The 16,275-nt window shown below is 47.2% G+C and overlaps 1 protein-coding gene across 1 annotated transcript; it reads right to left on the minus strand.

Moving 5' to 3' along the window:
- Positions 1-2,372: 2,372 nt before the first annotated feature.
- On the minus strand, positions 2,373-15,996 carry LOC134143735 (ATPase family AAA domain-containing protein 2-like). The gene is made up of 18 exons (XM_062582027.1): positions 15,922-15,996; positions 15,695-15,805; positions 15,469-15,579; positions 12,687-12,785; positions 12,344-12,459; positions 11,476-11,650; positions 10,709-10,797; positions 10,177-10,336; positions 9,283-9,373; positions 8,525-8,839; positions 7,678-7,804; positions 7,129-7,312; positions 6,164-6,349; positions 5,345-5,480; positions 5,042-5,185; positions 3,950-4,059; positions 3,112-3,351; positions 2,373-2,414 (listed from the first exon to the last, which is right to left on the minus strand). Exons 1-18 carry the CDS (start codon positions 15,994-15,996, stop codon positions 2,373-2,375), a joined length of 2,511 nt encoding a protein of 836 aa, XP_062438011.1.
- Between the last annotated feature and the right edge of the window lie 279 nt (positions 15,997-16,275).

Consider the following 16,275-nt stretch of genomic DNA (forward strand, 5'->3'; position numbering starts at 1 on the left):
CTTTATAACTTATTTCTAGATCTTGTGTCTTACAGACCTAGACTCAAAGCTGTTCTAAATAGCAAGGAAGCCATGTCGCAGAGAGTTTATTTGTTATTTGCTATTATTTAATATTCCTAGGGATGAAGCACGCTCCAAAGACTCCCTGACTTCACAGTTTTTCTTCGGAGAATGTAGACCTGTAAAACTGAAAAATACTGCAGAGGCAGACGTTAAAAAAATTCTGGAGAGCCCAGGCAGGCTATGCAAGAGCCTGACTTGTCAGGCAGGTTTTCCCTGGACGTTTGCCCGTTTCAAGCTGGCTTGCCCACCTAGTTTCTTGGCAGCCCTGGAAAGCCACTGACAAGTCTCAATTTCAGATTACTGTCTCATCCATCAGTTGCGCGCTGACTGAAACCCCAGGAGCTCTGGCTGGGATGCCTGGCTAAGTAAGGGTGCTTTGGGGTTCCTGGCCGAACTCAATTCAGTAACGATTAAAATAAAAAGTTTAGTTTCTTAACAAAAGTTGGGTTCCTCCCCTATTAAAATAGATTGAAATTGGAACAAACTCATATTTTACTGTCCTCACTGAAACACAATTCTTGTTCCTCATGTATTGGTACTTGGAGTCAACCTTATTTGATTTAAATATAAATCAAAATTATTCTGATGAACGTATCCAAGAAAACAATCCTTTGTAAGTAGTCCACACCACAGAAAGAGAAACGACAGAACGAAACACATCCCAGGCTAGAGCTTCGTCCAGAATGAAGTATTTAATTGTATAGAAATGCAGAAAATCCATAAGTAAAATGCATTAAAGATTCTTTCTTGTACACATTGTCTTCAAATAAGGTCATTTCTTATATCCACAGCTATTTTATTTTATACTTACACGAAGAAAAAAAATCATTATTATGACACGGTAATGTCATCACCCAAAATACTGTGGTGCCGTCTTGCAGCAGCCTTTTTGATAGCATTGAGGTTATATGAAATATATGCTTCAAAACAGCATTGAAACAGTTAGATTTTGTTGTGATTAGAGTTTTGTGCTCTCTACATAACCTTCCAAATATGGCTAGTGTAATGGTCTTCTATTTATCTGTGTTTTATGGTTCCGTATTTAGAGTTCTCTCTATTTTAAATTATTAATATAAATTTCAAAAACATTTCAGTGGAAGCTGAACTTCAGTGTCTCAACACCATTAGAAAAATCAGTGTATGTTTGTAAGAACCGCAACTGTGTTGAGTCTTATTTCCCACTACTTCAATCACTACATCTGCAGGTTACATTTTAAACTGAAGCATCTGCTGATCTTTTGCGTATTTTAAATTTCAGCTCTTCTCTTCAGCCGCTGATATATTGATTGATAACAGGCATATCCCATCTTAACTCTTGTCTTTCTAAACTAAAAGGACAAAGTTTGTCTGCATCATAGATTGGTGAAAGCAAGACTATGCTAGGAGTCACTCTCAGCACATGTGCTGGAGTTTTGCAAACCGGAGTCTAGATGATTAGTATTGCACAGTGCATTTCAGGCAAAACATTGCTAAGGTCCTGTGCTAATGCACGTGCTTGCTTTTCCACCGGTACAACAGGGGCTCATAGTCCCCACCATAATCCACTACTGCTCTCCAAAGGTTCTTCTGCTCTTTTATTCTAGCACATAAAATTCCAGTTTTAAAGCAATGAAGTTTGTCTGAGAATAGGTACAGTCCTTTAGAATACCTTCTAGGATCACACATTTCACGTATTGGGCTTGTTCCAGATTATTTTTATTTTCCTTAGACTAGCTGATTTTACATTACTCAGTATTCACACGGAGCTAGTCTCCCAGCAACAAGTTATTTGTCTACATTTCCGTCAAAAGAGGACTATTTTGACTGTACAATGTATTGCGTATACACAGTGATGTTCTAGAGTTCCCATTTATCACTTTGAAGGTAGGACACACCTTTACGAATGTAAATGTTACCAACCCCTTTTAATAAATTAGACTTTGTAAGTAATAGGAGATACACTGGTGAAAGTTGGACATACACACACACACATACATATATACATGTTATATATATAAACAGAATCGCGCCGCACAGAATGGTTGCAGTTGGAAGGGACCTCTGGAGATCAGCTAGTCCAACCCCTCTGCTCAAGCAGGGTCACACCAGGCACGTTGCCCTGCACCCCATCCAGACAGCTTCAAGGGTAGAGACTACGCAACATCTCTGGGCAATCTGCTCCAGTGTGCTGATGCCCTCACAATAAACAAGTCTTTCCTTATGTTCAGATGGAGCCAAAGCTCTTGTGACTGAATCAGGCCCAGAGAAGCAGGCAGCATACAACTAAAACAAAACATCACGGAGCTGGAGTCAGTCTTCAGAAGCTCACACTAGTTGGCACCAAGGAACGTTCCAATTTCCTTCTTCATTTCCTAAAAAGGAAAGAATACAGGGCAACTAGGTGTGCTGAAACCATCACAATGTCTTTTTAGCCCCTCTGGCTTTAGAGGCACCCCCACGTGTCCCAAGCAGAGGAAGAGAGGGAGCCTGGATCAGCAGTGCTTGCAAAAAGTGTGCTGAGGAGAGACATCCTCTTTGTCAGGTGTGCGAGACGGGATGGAGACGAGCAGGGCTTAGGAGAAGGGACCTCCTCTTCTCAAGGCAAACTGCAGAGGCACAACCAATTTTGCCTCCTGGCTCTTGAACGTGAAGCCGGAATTTCTGGCCTATCTAGCACCAGCCGAGGCAGAAATCTCCCTTTGTGCGCAATTCAAGACGCTCGCACGTGCTAGTCTAGAAGAGTTATGGTGGCGGCACTAAAGAAAAATCTCTTCCCAGCTCCTTACGATGCTTGCCTGCCGGCAAGGGGAGGAAGGGGTAGTGACAAACGGAGACCAGGGCCCTTCTTTCACAGCCCCCCCCCCCCCCCCCCCCAAGGAGAGGCCCGACAGAAAAGCTGTGCACAGACTCCAGGGTGAACTGCTTTGAAAGGGCTGTGTGCGTGCAATCCCTTGTCTTCCGGCTCGGTCTTAGCCCTGCTGAAACTGCCAACAGCCATGCCAAACGCAACAACGGCTTTGCAGCATGCACCAAGTTCTCCCAGGCAGAGATGAACCACTCCGATATTACACGGACTACTATGCGGTAAAGAGACGAAGACTGAGATGAAGACACGATACCCACACTGTACCCGTGCAGGAGCGGTGTAACAGCGATCGGAAGTGCCGTGAGAAATACTACCTCTATTAACTGAGTCTTGTCGTCATCTTGTCGATGCCGGTAAATACACTGGCTGAGCATAACATGTAGTTTTTCCCGGTGAAAGATGCTGAACTTCTTTGTTATCCCAGCAGCAGCACTCAGCAGTTGCTGAAGGAGGAAGGGAGACAAGACAAGTGCAAGAGCGCATGAGCTCTTTCAAACAGGCTCTGGGTGTCGTCAGTAACTAAACCAGGACAGTCTAACACAACTCGCATCCTGCTTTCTTTTTCTGCAAAATACAATACGAGTGAAACTTCAAGAACAAAACTACAGATTGCACTGGATTTTGGGGGGAAAGAAATGGGTGAATTGGTCCTACCTCCGAGGGAAAAAGCAAGCCTTAGGCTGTGTTACAAGCCTAGCATTGTGTTACTTCCCAGTCTATCCCATGAACGATCCTAACGGCAAAGCAACTTCTTCCAGAACAGCAGCAACTGCTGTGGCCCAGTGCACAGTAAGGGGTAGAGGCTGCCGCAGCAAAGTCACGACTGCATTTGATTAGATCGTACTGCTGCAGTACGAGGCACTGTTTGGGAGAGAGGCCACAGGTCTCCTGGAAATGCTGCGGACAGCTGCAAACAGGAGCCTCCCCAGCTCCTTCTCTTGACCCAGGAGCTGCCTACATGTGTACAGCCGTGCTGGCAGAACAGCTCAAGTGTCTGAAGCAGATCAGGAAGCAAAGGCAGAGCGGTCAGCTCCAACCTACCCTTAAACAGACGTGAGTCTCATTCTCCTCGCTGGATGGGAATCTCCTCCTCTTCTCTGCTACGCTGACTGACGGTGATGCGTTGCTTCTGCGTTTTCTGCTTGATACAGCTGCACAGGGACATCAGAAAGCGCAAACCAAAACATTACCGATGCAGTCAATTCTAGCATCGTCACCTGACGTGGAGTACCAGGAGAGGGACCAAGGGCACTGAAGTAGCCCTGTGCTGTCCCACTACATAGGCACCTTGAGAAAGAAGGGGGAGCAAGGGAAGGGGGTCATTTGGCCTTTTGATTTTAAAAGAAGAGGAACGGATTACAGAATGTCATTCACAGAATAGTCAGCTGCAGGATTTTATGCACAGCTCAGACTTCAGGCAGAACGCTTTACCACAAAGGAAGCTTATCTCAGCAGGACAGGTTGCTTACTGTCTTACTGCAGGAACTAATGTAGAGGAGAAGCTGAAGAGCCACTGCACGCAAGCTCTTCTTCAACGGTGGGAAGAGTTAAAGAGGCAGTCTTAAGGGAATACTTGCTGGAGAAGGGGAAATGCTCCTTAAGCACTTACTGCTCGTATGCTTGCAGATTCAGTTCACTTGCTTTACAACCAACCTTGTGCTTATGCCTTCCAGGATAAGACACCAATGTTGGCATTCACTGAACATTGCCCAAAACTCATGGATGAAACCAGTGACGGAATTCCCAGTCCTGCCAGCAGGATAAGGAGCTGTCACACAATGTCATACCCTGGGCCTTAGCGGGGAGAAAGCCCAGCCCCTTGATCCCTGCTGTCCTTCTCATGGGAAAAGCAGAGGGCAGGGAAGAAACAATGGTCTTGTCTTCAGATAGCTATTACTCTTGCTCCCCTCTTTTTGCCACTTGAGTTGGCAGGTCTAATCCTTTGAACTGGAAATCACAGGGCGAGACACTGCTCTCTGTCTGGGCGCAGGGGAGGCAGGTCGGAAGGAAAGGAAGAGGAAAAGGAAGCAAAAGCATCATGGGAAAGAGGGAGTTTGCAGTGAGAACAGGGAGGGTAGCAATGGCATTAGCAGCTTATGCAGGAAAGGCAAAAAAAAAAAAAATGCCACTTGCCACTTGGGAAGGGTGTATGGGAAGGTAGAGGCCCCGCTGGCAATGTCTCCTCTGCTTGCTCCTCAAACTGTTTCATTTGCTCCTCTGCTGGCAGTCGAGGCTCCGGTGGAGATGCTGCAGGCTGTACGCCGTGTTCCTGACAAGCTGCAGTCAGCCAGAAGGTGTTTTAGACAGCGGTACTCAAAGCACACTAAAGCATGCAAGCCTTCTAAAAGTTATTGCTCGACAATCTGTTGCCCAGACAAATGCCAAATGGCTGCTCCCATAACAGTAAGCAAAGCCCTCCTTGTAAACGCTCCTCACCTGCTTTCCTTTTGGAGGCAGCAGGTTGAGCAGCTTGATTTAAAAGCAAGTCCTCAAAGAACTTTCTGCCTTCTTCCTCGTCCGGCAACTGGACATGGAAAACTTCTCCATAAGCCTCAGAAAATAAATCTCGGACCTTAGGCGGGAGGAGGAAAGACATTGCAGATATAAGGCTACAGAAATTCAGGTTCACCTCCAAGAACATGAGTGCCTTTTCGGAATAGGCTGGCTAATGATTTGAGTACAAGAGAAGCTACAGCAAGTCAGCTACTTGGCCTTCAAGTAGGCCTAGATTTTTCATAGGCTTCCGTGGCATCCTAAAACATCATCTTTGAAGGACTCTTTGGCCTGCATGAAATAAGAATGATCATTTCTGTTGAGGCATGGAAAGTCTAAATTAATTGCCGCTCTTAACAGTGTAACAGCCGCCTTTGGAAACGGCAGGCTGTCGCAAGAAATCATTTTAGAAAGCATGTTTTTTACCCTTTACAATGCAAGCACTGCGTACGCTTGACTAAGCAGGTCAATAACTGTGTGGAAGTCACAGGGATTATTGTCCAGGAGGGAATTCAGGCATCTGTCTGAGAAGGCCATAGGGGTGGAGAAGGCTGGGTCAAAGGGAAGCTCTTGACTTCAAAAGTCTGGTAGACAAACATGTTCAGTCGTGATTACTGCCTAAGCAAATTTCCAAAGATTCAGGCAGGCTGCCCTGGTAACATCAGGATCCCTCTGCTCTGGGCAGCGCAGTAGCCAGGTGCTTACTGGAGAGGCAAGTTCCACCGAGACAGAAAAAAGCAGGAAAAGCAGCAATCGAAATACCTCTTGGGCGAGCTCTGCGTGACGTACATCTGACGTTGCAAGCAACAAAACTGGAGCATATGCTGGAATGTTCTCCAATAACGTTGTAAACGTAGCTCTCAGTGTGACGCCAGCAGCCTCCCACCATACGTGGATACGAGGCACATAAAGGATGCTTGGCGCTGTCCTCTGGGCTTCTCGGATCAACTAGTAAAATGGGAGTTTGCATAAGAATTCTGAACCACACAGAATAAGCTGCTAAGAAGCAACACCGTTATCAGTCAACACATGCTACAAAATACCAGTGCCTGATGGGAAAAGGTCGGAAGAAAGCCACAAGACTAGAAAGAGACCTGATTTCCAAGCTGCTTAGACGTAAGGTGACTCCTTACAGCCCAGTCCACGTGGCAGTGCATCTACCCCATGAACAGAGCGGCAAGCATCCTTTCTGGGCTTGAATACCTTTGGGCACCTGATCAGGTGACCAGCACTCAGGCAGTTGCTGTTCCAGGATGGAACGCACCAGCAGTATATCCGGGCACTAGTTAGGCACTGCGGCTCGGTGGCCACGGATGCCAGTGTCACATAACCCAGAAGGAGATGTTGCCTTTCTGTGACTGATGAGCCCCCAGCCACGGAACACGTCTATTCTCCCTTGCACGGCTCTCAAGTGCTTCTACTAAGGGTTAACCTGTGAAAATACAGCGATGCCAAACAACAGAGTCGGCTCCCTGCCCAAGAGGCAAAAGGAATAGAACGGCACTCAGCCTGTATGTTGCATTCTACTCTCACCTTGAGCTAAACACAACTAACTCTAGCTCAGTTTCTCCAGGTAAACAAAAGACACAGGTGCACAAGTATAAAGCGTTCTGGGAGTCCTTGCCTTTACGACATAGACTGCAGTGCTACCGGCTCAGTATTAGCTGCATTTTGTAACTGTACCCAGCTAGAAGAGTACTCCTGTTAATGCAAGAGAGAAGAGATACCTGTGCACATCTTTCTTCAGGCGACGTGCTACTAACAAAGAGAGCCGGCAGGTCCAGCGTGTAAGCTGCAAACTCCTCCAGCGCGTGTATTACTGCAGGAGCCAGGTGAGAACTTTGCCCGCATCCGGGCTCTCCAACTATTAAGAACCTTGGCCTGTAACACGTGGGCTGGCAGTAAGCATCTCTAGAACAACAAGAAGAAAGCAAGCACTCTGAAAACAAAGTAATCAGTAAAGACACAGCTGTTCAGTCCCTTCTCCTTTTTCCTTGCTTTTTGCTTTTTCCTCCTCAAATACTCTCCACACTACAGGAGGTGAGAAACTGCTCTGTGATCAGGAAGGACATGGAACTGCAAGACATTTTTTTAATTCAGTTATTCTCATTGAGGCACCCCTTCCCCCATGGGCTGTTAGTGATTCTTGCTTTATTCTTACGAAACACGCCTGTCAGAAGCATTTGGGTCTACCCCCCTCCCAGTTCCACAGCCGAGACCGCCGGCAAGGACGCAGCAAGCCAAAGAACTGCAATCCAAAGCACACAGACATTTACCTGTTCAAGTGAAGGAACATTTCCTTTTGAGGACTGGCCGTTTGATGAAACAGCTCCTCTGCAAAACCTGAAGGTGACGCCTCATGACTATACATGCAGCCGTTTCCTAAGATAGGATTTGCACCGTCTGAAAGACAAGAGAGGTTTGTTAACTGTCCAGAAGAGCCCACACCTGCCTCCCTTGCACTCCTACAGCTTTGAAATGAGTGCTGAAAGCCAGGGTCTTGTCTTCCTTCATTGGGCGGGCACACACTGAACGCTAGACACCTAAAGCACCCAACAAGGTCACTTCTTTCTGGAGCCGGAGCCCACAGTAAGCGAGTGGCAACTAAGGGAACGGGGCGGCAGCAAACGCCCATTTGTCCGAGGACTGCAGAGCTGGCATATAGAGACCAGGGTGTCTTCTAAATGCAGCCTCTCAAAGGTCACTCGAGGAGGAGGTAGCGGAAGGTGGACAACTCAGGCGGCATGTTTCTGCCAACCCCCTCGCCTCTCCACCTGCCTTTCCTCAGTGCTTTTCTGCCTCTCTTTTACCCAGAGGAAAGAATCTAGCAGCTCTCCTTAGTTCCACTAGTTCATAGTAGCGGTAGGACAGCCTCAAGCAATCAGCATAGAACCAGTCAGCGACCTCCATTGATCAAAGCATGGAGCGCTTCAGAAGCCGCAGTACAAGCTAGGCAGCACTCTGTTCCAGATATTCCTGAGGTAAAGGCATGCATAGGCAAACGAGAAGTTTCTACCGTTTGAGACCAGTCCCACCATGACTGAAAGATTGGTTTCTGCTGCCTGCACCAGCTGGAAGTGTTTGCTGTGGCAGAATTTGAAGGCAGTGATGTTACTGTTCTACCTGGCTGCTGGTCCTTCTTTAGTGCAAGCGCTGCCTGGGGAAACACTCTCTGTAACGCTTTTAGGAGTCTCTCCAGAGTCCTCTGAAGCAGTGGCTTACAAACGGCTGACAGCGGTTGCGCGGGCGAAGCCACAGCCCTCTGCGAAGCTGGTGCAATCTTCCGCAGAGCCTCCGCAAAATCTCTTGCTGCTACTTCAATGGCAGCGATGTCTATCTGCAGCTTCTGTCGACTCGTGTATATCCGTGGGTAGTGTCGGCGCAAAGCACAGAGGGCAGCTTCAGCACAGAGAGACTGAATGTCGGCTCCACAGTATCCTAATGAGCAAGACAAGAATGCAGTGTCATGTCAGTCTCAGGCAGCACAAAGAAGTCAGGGACATGGCTGCCAAAGGGCAGCTTGTCAAGTCTCTGTCTGCGGCCCAAACAGGAACTGTTCAGCGGGTGATTTGAAAAGAGTTACCGCTCTGCAGAGCAGTTCCTTTATGGGGTTTGCAGCTGGATATCCTGTGCTTAGGAAGCCCCTGTGAGAGCAAATTTTTTGCTGCTGAGGAAGATGCCCCCCAAACCCTTTGGTGTTCTGAGAGACAAAACAAGGCAAGTGGACAGGAACCTGCCACCGTGGTAGCAACCAAGTCCTGCCAGCCGGCTCAGGGGCAAATTCTGTGGCAAGGCACAGGGGCTTGCTTACTGCCTGGTACAAGCTTGGACTCTTTCAGCATGCAGTCACGTGCAGGTGCTCAATGCATTTTTGATCTTACCAACACATTTTTCAGCCAGCTCCTCAAGAAATGCATCCAGCGGCTTAGGGCTCCAGGCTCTCGTGTGAATCTTGAGAATCTCTTTTCGAGCCTACATACAAAACGATAGCGTTTTGCTTTACGTTCGTCTCTCAGGGAAAAACAAACAAACAACCCCACAAACACTCTCCCGTTCATATAACTGCCAGTTTTACACTGCTAGAAAGGCAGGAACTTTAGAATTCTCTTAACGCACTGCCTGCTCTCCCAAGTTCAGTGATTCTCAGTTTGCCACGTTCAGCTCTTTGTGAGGAGCAGGAAGCAAACGAAAGGCATTTCCGGCATCTATAAAGAGGCGAGTCTCCACAGGTATGAGACTGAATGCTCTTGGGGGAAAAAAAGGTAGTCTAAAGCTTAGGTGGAAAGAGATTCCTCAGAGAAGATTCTCAAATCCTCAGAGAAGACCCTCTCCAATTCAGCAAAACTTCATGGTGACGGACTCATCAGTTAATCAAGTCTGCCGTTCTCACAGGTTGTTCTGCAAAGTAGTGCCAGCGCTCTCTTTCAGGTTGCTACAAGTCCTACCAAGAGGAACGAAAACTGTGGCTCAAAGCGCTAGCCCAGAAAATGTCAGGCTTTGCCTGTGTTTCACCTCCGATCTTTGCCAGAGATGCACTCAAGTGTTCCCTGCTACAAGGACTAATCACAGGAGGGATTTTGAGATGACTTCTACAGGAGCAAATCATACGATAACTCTGTTTCATGCTACCCTCTCTGCTGCTCATGAGAGCAGACAAACACGTGGGCACCATTTCTTCCCTTCTTCCCTGCTCTGTGGTACTGCGTGGGTGCACGGTTGTCTTGCAAAGAAAGACTTGGCCACATTAGCAGGAGGGTGACTAAACGGGGTCTTACCTCTTTATTGGGCAAGGCGAAAAGGAACTCTCTGTCAAAACGACCCGGCCTCCGCAAAGCAGGGTCTAGGGAGTCGAGTCTGTTGGTGGCTCCAATGACCACAATCTCTCCTCTGCTCTCTAAGCCATCCATAAGCGCCAGAAGCGTTGTGACAAGAGAACTAACAAAAGAAGAAGGGTTGATTCACTGGTTTGGGAAGTGCTGCTCCATTCGGCATGACTTTCTCCAGTGGCCACTCCAAAGGATAAGCTCTTCTGGATGAGATGTTGGTTAGTGGAAGGACTCACGTCAAGACAAACAAACAGCACACAGGGTAACCAGAGACCTTGTGCTGACACCCAGCTTAGCACGTGCTTTTCAGCTCCGGTGTGTAAAATCACCTGAGGCTGAGCATCATGGTGCTCTAAGATTTCAGCATGAATTAGTGTGTCATGTAAAGGCACCAGGCTGGTCTTCTTTTTGCAGAAATCAAACAGATTGTGTGTAAATGCAGAAGAAAAGAAAGAGAAAAGAAGAAAGAAAAGTGCCATACCTATGAATTTGATCCTGGCGACTGGACCGCACAGGGGCAAGACCATCTATCTCATCAAAGAAAATAATTGAAGGCCGCATCTTGTAGGCCTGGAAGGAAAGTGCAACTGTGGCCTAGGTAGAACACAGCACTACTCAAAGGGGACAGGCATGAAAAAACACTGTGGCTGCAAAGTCACCAGCCCTGGACTTTCAGAGCACCATCAGGGACCTCTGCTCTCTGAGACAAAGGGGTAAGTGGCACAAGTAACAGAAGCCAGCAGCCTGCGCCAAGCAGCTGTGACTGCTCCTGGGAACAGATGGCTCCAGGAATTTGCACAGCTGCTGGGCAACCAGAGAGCAGAGTCAGGCCTTCAGTAACTCAATTACAGGCTCTGGAGGCAAGCTGCCAGTGCAATGATTCAATGACCATGTGCTGGGGTTTTTTTTTGTTTGTTTGTTTGTTTTTGTTTTTTGGGGGGTGGGGTGAGGGTGTTTTTTTTTTGTTTTGTGTGTGTGTCTGTGTAGTATGGCAGGGGAGCAGGAGGAGGAGGGAATCTTTGATCTAGTGAATTCTCCTGCTTATTGATACGTCTTTGCCAGCACACCTGCAAGATTCCAAGCCGCTGATCCAAAGCAGGATGACACTGAGAAAGGAAACACTAACATTCCCACTTCAGTGGGAGACACCAACCAAATACGCAGAAGACCGAGTTCTCCAGGAAGACATCCAGCACAGAACTACTCCAGCACCGCTCTGACACAACAGAGTACACATTTCCACCTTACCTGCTCAAATAATAAACGGAGCTGGCGCTCAGATTCTCCCACCCATTCACTCAGGCAGTCAGCGCCTTTCCTCATGAAGAAGGAAATTCTCCTGTCGCCTTGGCTGCATTCGTTAGCAAGTGCCCGAGCTACCAGGGTCTTTCCAGTCCCTGGTGGGCCATAGAATAGACAGCCTCTGTAACGAAAAATGAAAATATAAATAAATAAATAATGAAAAAGGAGAGAGTTGCATGGCTCTGACCAAAACACCAAAAAGTGCCTACTGCAAGCCCCACCCCTAAAGCAAACAAGCCTTTCCTCCTAACTAAAACACTTCCAGTACTTCCAGGAGTAGCAGCAGGCAGAGCTCAAGTGGCAGAAAAGTCAAAACAGGTGCAAGCTCTCACAAGAGGCAAGACTTGACACTAACAGCCTTCTCTTAGCCATTAAATCAATGAACACTACCCCTCCTCCCAAAGAGAAGAACACATTCATGTTAAAAAGAATGCACCCCAACAGTAAGCTCTCTGTGAGTGATTGCATCTCACAGCACAGAACCAATATAACTATGTAAGAAGCAGACTATTTTTATTTTAGTCTAAGCATCACAGGCGCAGCAACGTTTCAGTTGGAAGTCCTAAGGCTTACAGGACTGATTCTCATTGTAAGAGAGCAGCCACCAAGCCTTTAACTATGGCAAGGCATAGGAGTCTGCCTAATACAGTCCGGATTTGTTCCATTTTTAAGACATCACTTCTTAACACCCCTGCAAAATCTCAGCAGGGGTGACCACAACTTTTGAAGCACCCAGCTGTACGAACACCTCGGGTTCCTATTCTCCTGAGCACGGCGGCGTTAGCTTGTGCACTTCTAATGCGCCTTCCGTTACCTTGGGGGTCGCAGTTTGAATCTCTCAAAGAACTCCGGATAAAGTAACGGGAAAATGACCATCTCTTTCAAAGCTGAAATGTGGTCAGAGAGACCCCCCACGCCATCAAACCGCACCTGAAGAGAAATTCAACAGAACACAGTTCGTAGGTTAGAGAAAGCTGCCCCTGAGGAAAGGCTTCATCAGAAATTGTCATCTGCCAGCAGAAAGGAGATGCTGAGGACAGCTTTGAAGTTCCTTCAGAGAAAACTGTGACCCGAGGCAGCCATAGACAGCCCAGCACGCAAAGATTTCATCAGCCCTGGAAAAGTCCCCACCAAAGCCATAAGTGACAAATACTTACTGAGCCATCTATTTGCACTGGATCGTCTGGATCAGCCACATCTGTTCCAGTTTTCTTTGGATCCTTGCCATTTCTCTCAAATCCCTTTCCCCCAGAGTTCTGGGGAAGACACCTGGTGTGAATGAAGGAGAAAGGGAAAGGCGCCTTCTGAATGAACATGCAGCTGGAGGGATTCCGGTTTCTTTCATGTTGGCAAGGGAGGGCAGGAGCACTTACAAACTTGCATAAATTTCCCAGAAAGTAAAATAGTCATGGGAATTGATTTGTCTTCAATAGCCAAGAGTAAAGAAAGACGGGTGGGCCTGTGTGGCATTAGACTAGCTGAGTAATCATTTTTACATCCCTAAGTGCTCAGACCCAGCAATAGCCGTCATTCTCCGTGCTCTAGCTGCTCACAGAATCCAAAGAGCCTTTGTCAGCAATAGGGCCATGAACACTTGGTTGGGAAGCTTCCTTGTTTCGGAACGCTTCCAGGCAGAACTAGTGATCTCAGTTCCAAGAGGAAAGACGTGTCAGGAGTTGAGTGACTGAAAAACCCCCACCACAGTGCTTCTAACAAGTCTGATTTATTTTCATATGGCTTGCCAGAGCAGTGCAAAGTCACCATAGTCTAGGAGTGCCCCCCTTATGCCCCCTGCTTTCCTCTGCACTTAATGTTCAAAGCTGCTGCCCAAAGCAGCCGCACAAGGAATGGCCAGCATGACTGGCCAGCACACCTGCCTTTGCTTCCCTTAGACTTCTGCCCCCTGCCATAGGCAGACCATGCAGCGTCACGCAGAGCTTGGAAAGCAAATGCAGAGCTTTCAGCAGGCTGGACCGCCTGCGTCAAGCAGCCTGCCGACGGAAAAGACTATCTAGACATAAGTTCTCAGTCTTCTTTAAAATCAGTGCAGACTACACAACGGGCAGCATTCAAAACTGGATACAAATAGACGATTTAATGCCCTACGGACCATGGGAATACAGAGCGTCATAGCCAGCGCTGTCTTTACAATCACAATTGCTCCCAACATCTTCATTTACACTAAGCAGAACACAGCTGTGTGGAATTTCCCGTAGGAACAAGAACTCACCTCCACTTGTACGTTGAATGAAATGAAGCTACTTTGAATCGTGTGCCAGAAGCAACTAAAAATACATGAACATTTATCCACAGACTCTCCCTCTAAGTAAGTTGCCTACATGCGTCAAGAAAATCATTTCTGTACTTCACAATGAAATCGTCTAGTGACGGTTTCTGGAAGGGGATTCTGGCTTCAAGTGCAGAACACAAGGGTTACATGCTCTAGGTGACCTGCTGAGCGGGGAGGTTGGACTAGATGATCTCTGGAGGGCCCTTCCAACATTACTGATTCTGTGATTCTATGATTTCAGCTGCAGAATCTCAGCCACTCCCTCCAGAATCGTCTCATCACTGGCCCCCAAAGCATGCCTTCCTGAAAACTGCTGGCTAGTGGAAGTCTCTCTAAGGCTGAGGATCACCTCTCCCAAAGAAAAAAATCTTGCCGCCTCTACACTGAGGTCGGACTGGCACGGTTACAAGGGTTACGGTTGTTCCATTACTCGGTGCTGGGAGTGACACCACTGCCGATAAACAAGAGCTGTCACTAGCTGTACGCCCACCAACCTGTTTGGTCTTTTGCCGACAGGGCTTTGTGACCGAGCACATGTAGACGTAGCTCCTTGTGTGGGAGAAGAAGACGGCCCTGAACAAAATGTCTTAGCTTCTCCCAACTCCGCTGAAAGCAAAACATTTACAAGAATATTGCACATCACATGCTTTTCAGGTACAGCTGGTTTGTCAACAAGGCAGGAAGTGGGATGGGATTCACCATCTTGAACTCCAGACCAGAGGAAAGTTCTCAGTGTTTTTTACCAAGGCACAGGGCAAGTGAACTAAATGCACACCTGCTTCTGAAGGAGAACTGAAAGTCAGAACAGAGCACAAAAAGCAAGCGGGCTCTGCTACTATGCTTTTGAGGACACACAGGTCATTTGTTTTACTTCTGCGTGGACATCTTTCTTTTAAACTTGGGAAGTTCAGCTACAGAAAGAGCAAAGCTTATTCTGTGAAACCTTGATAAGAGCAGAGCAGTGAAACCCCAAGAAGGTACTGCAAGCTGTAAACAACAAGTAGAGGAAGAAACTGAGTTCTAACCAGGCATCTACGAAAAACCGTGGGGGTTTTTACTTGCAGAATGAAGGCAAGGAATTGAAATAACCGTGGTGCGCAGGTGTATAGATTTTTGTTCACAAAATTATGCCCCACCTATACACAAGAAACTGGCCCTTCAGAGAGGCTCTGTGAATATCGCACTTTGCAGTGCAGCTTGATCCTGCACCACGGTTTTGCTTGGGTGAAGGTTATGCTGCTTCCGAGTATCCTCGCCACTTTCGCCTTCTGGGTGTTCACCCCCTTTGGACAACCCTGTACTTCCAGAACCTAGATAACATTTCTTATTTGTGTGCACACATCTACACTGTCATTCAAGAACTGATATCCCCCTTAAATGCAGAAAATCAGCCCTGCAGAGACACTGTGCCTATAACCTACATTCCAATCGTTCTCGAGAGCATATGACGGTTTGCCTTGGTCGAAGGCTACGCTGCTTCAGAGGGTCTTTGCTAACTGCCTCTTCTTGATTTTCATCTTCTTCTGTTGACCCTGTAATTACAGTACCTAAGATATCATTCCTGGTGCCTATATGGTATCGTTCAAGAACGTCTCTCCCCTCTATGCACAAGAAATCAGCCCTGCAGAGAAACTGTGCCCATAACCTACATTCCAGTGGCTCTCGATAGCATATGGCAGTTTGCCTTGGTCGAAGGCTATACTGCTTTGGAGGGTCTTTGCCATCTGCCGCCTTTCGGTTTTCATCTTCTTCTGTTGACCCTGTAATTACAGTATCTAAGATATCATTCCTGATGCCTATACAGTTTCCTTCAAGAACTTCTGTCCCCTCTATGCACAAGAAATCAGCCCTGCAGAGAAACTGCCCATAACCTACATTCCAGTGGCTCTCGACAGCATATGCCAGTTTGCCTTGGTCGAAGGCTACGCTGCTTCGGAGGGTCTTTGCCATCTGCCTCTTCTTGATTTTCGTCTTCTTCTGATGACCCTGTAATTACAGTATCTAAGATATCATTCCTGGTGCCTATACAGTTTCCTTCAAGAACTTCTGTCCCCCTACACACAAGAAATCAGCCCTGCAGAGAAACTGTGCCCATAACCTACATTCCAGTGGCTCTCGATAGCATATGGCAGATTGCCTTGGTCGAAGGCTATACTGCTTTGGAGGGTCTTTGCCATCTGCCGCCTTTCGGTTTTCATCTTCTTCTGGTGACCCTGTAATTACGATATCTAAGATATCATTCCTGGTACCTATACAGTTTCCTTCAAGAACTTCTGTCCCCCCTATACACAAGAAATCAACCCTGCAGAGAAACTGCACATATAACCTACTGAGAGCATACAAGATCCTTCCTTTCTCTAAGCCTATAGTCCCTGCACGTATCTTTGCCTTCTTCATCTTCTTGCTCTTCACCTTCTTCTGATGAGCTGGTTAGAGCAGAACCTTTACAACATCGC

This window comes from Rhea pennata, chromosome 8, assembly GCF_028389875.1.
Source record: "Rhea pennata isolate bPtePen1 chromosome 8, bPtePen1.pri, whole genome shotgun sequence".
Lineage (NCBI taxonomy): Eukaryota > Metazoa > Chordata > Aves > Rheiformes > Rheidae > Rhea > Rhea pennata.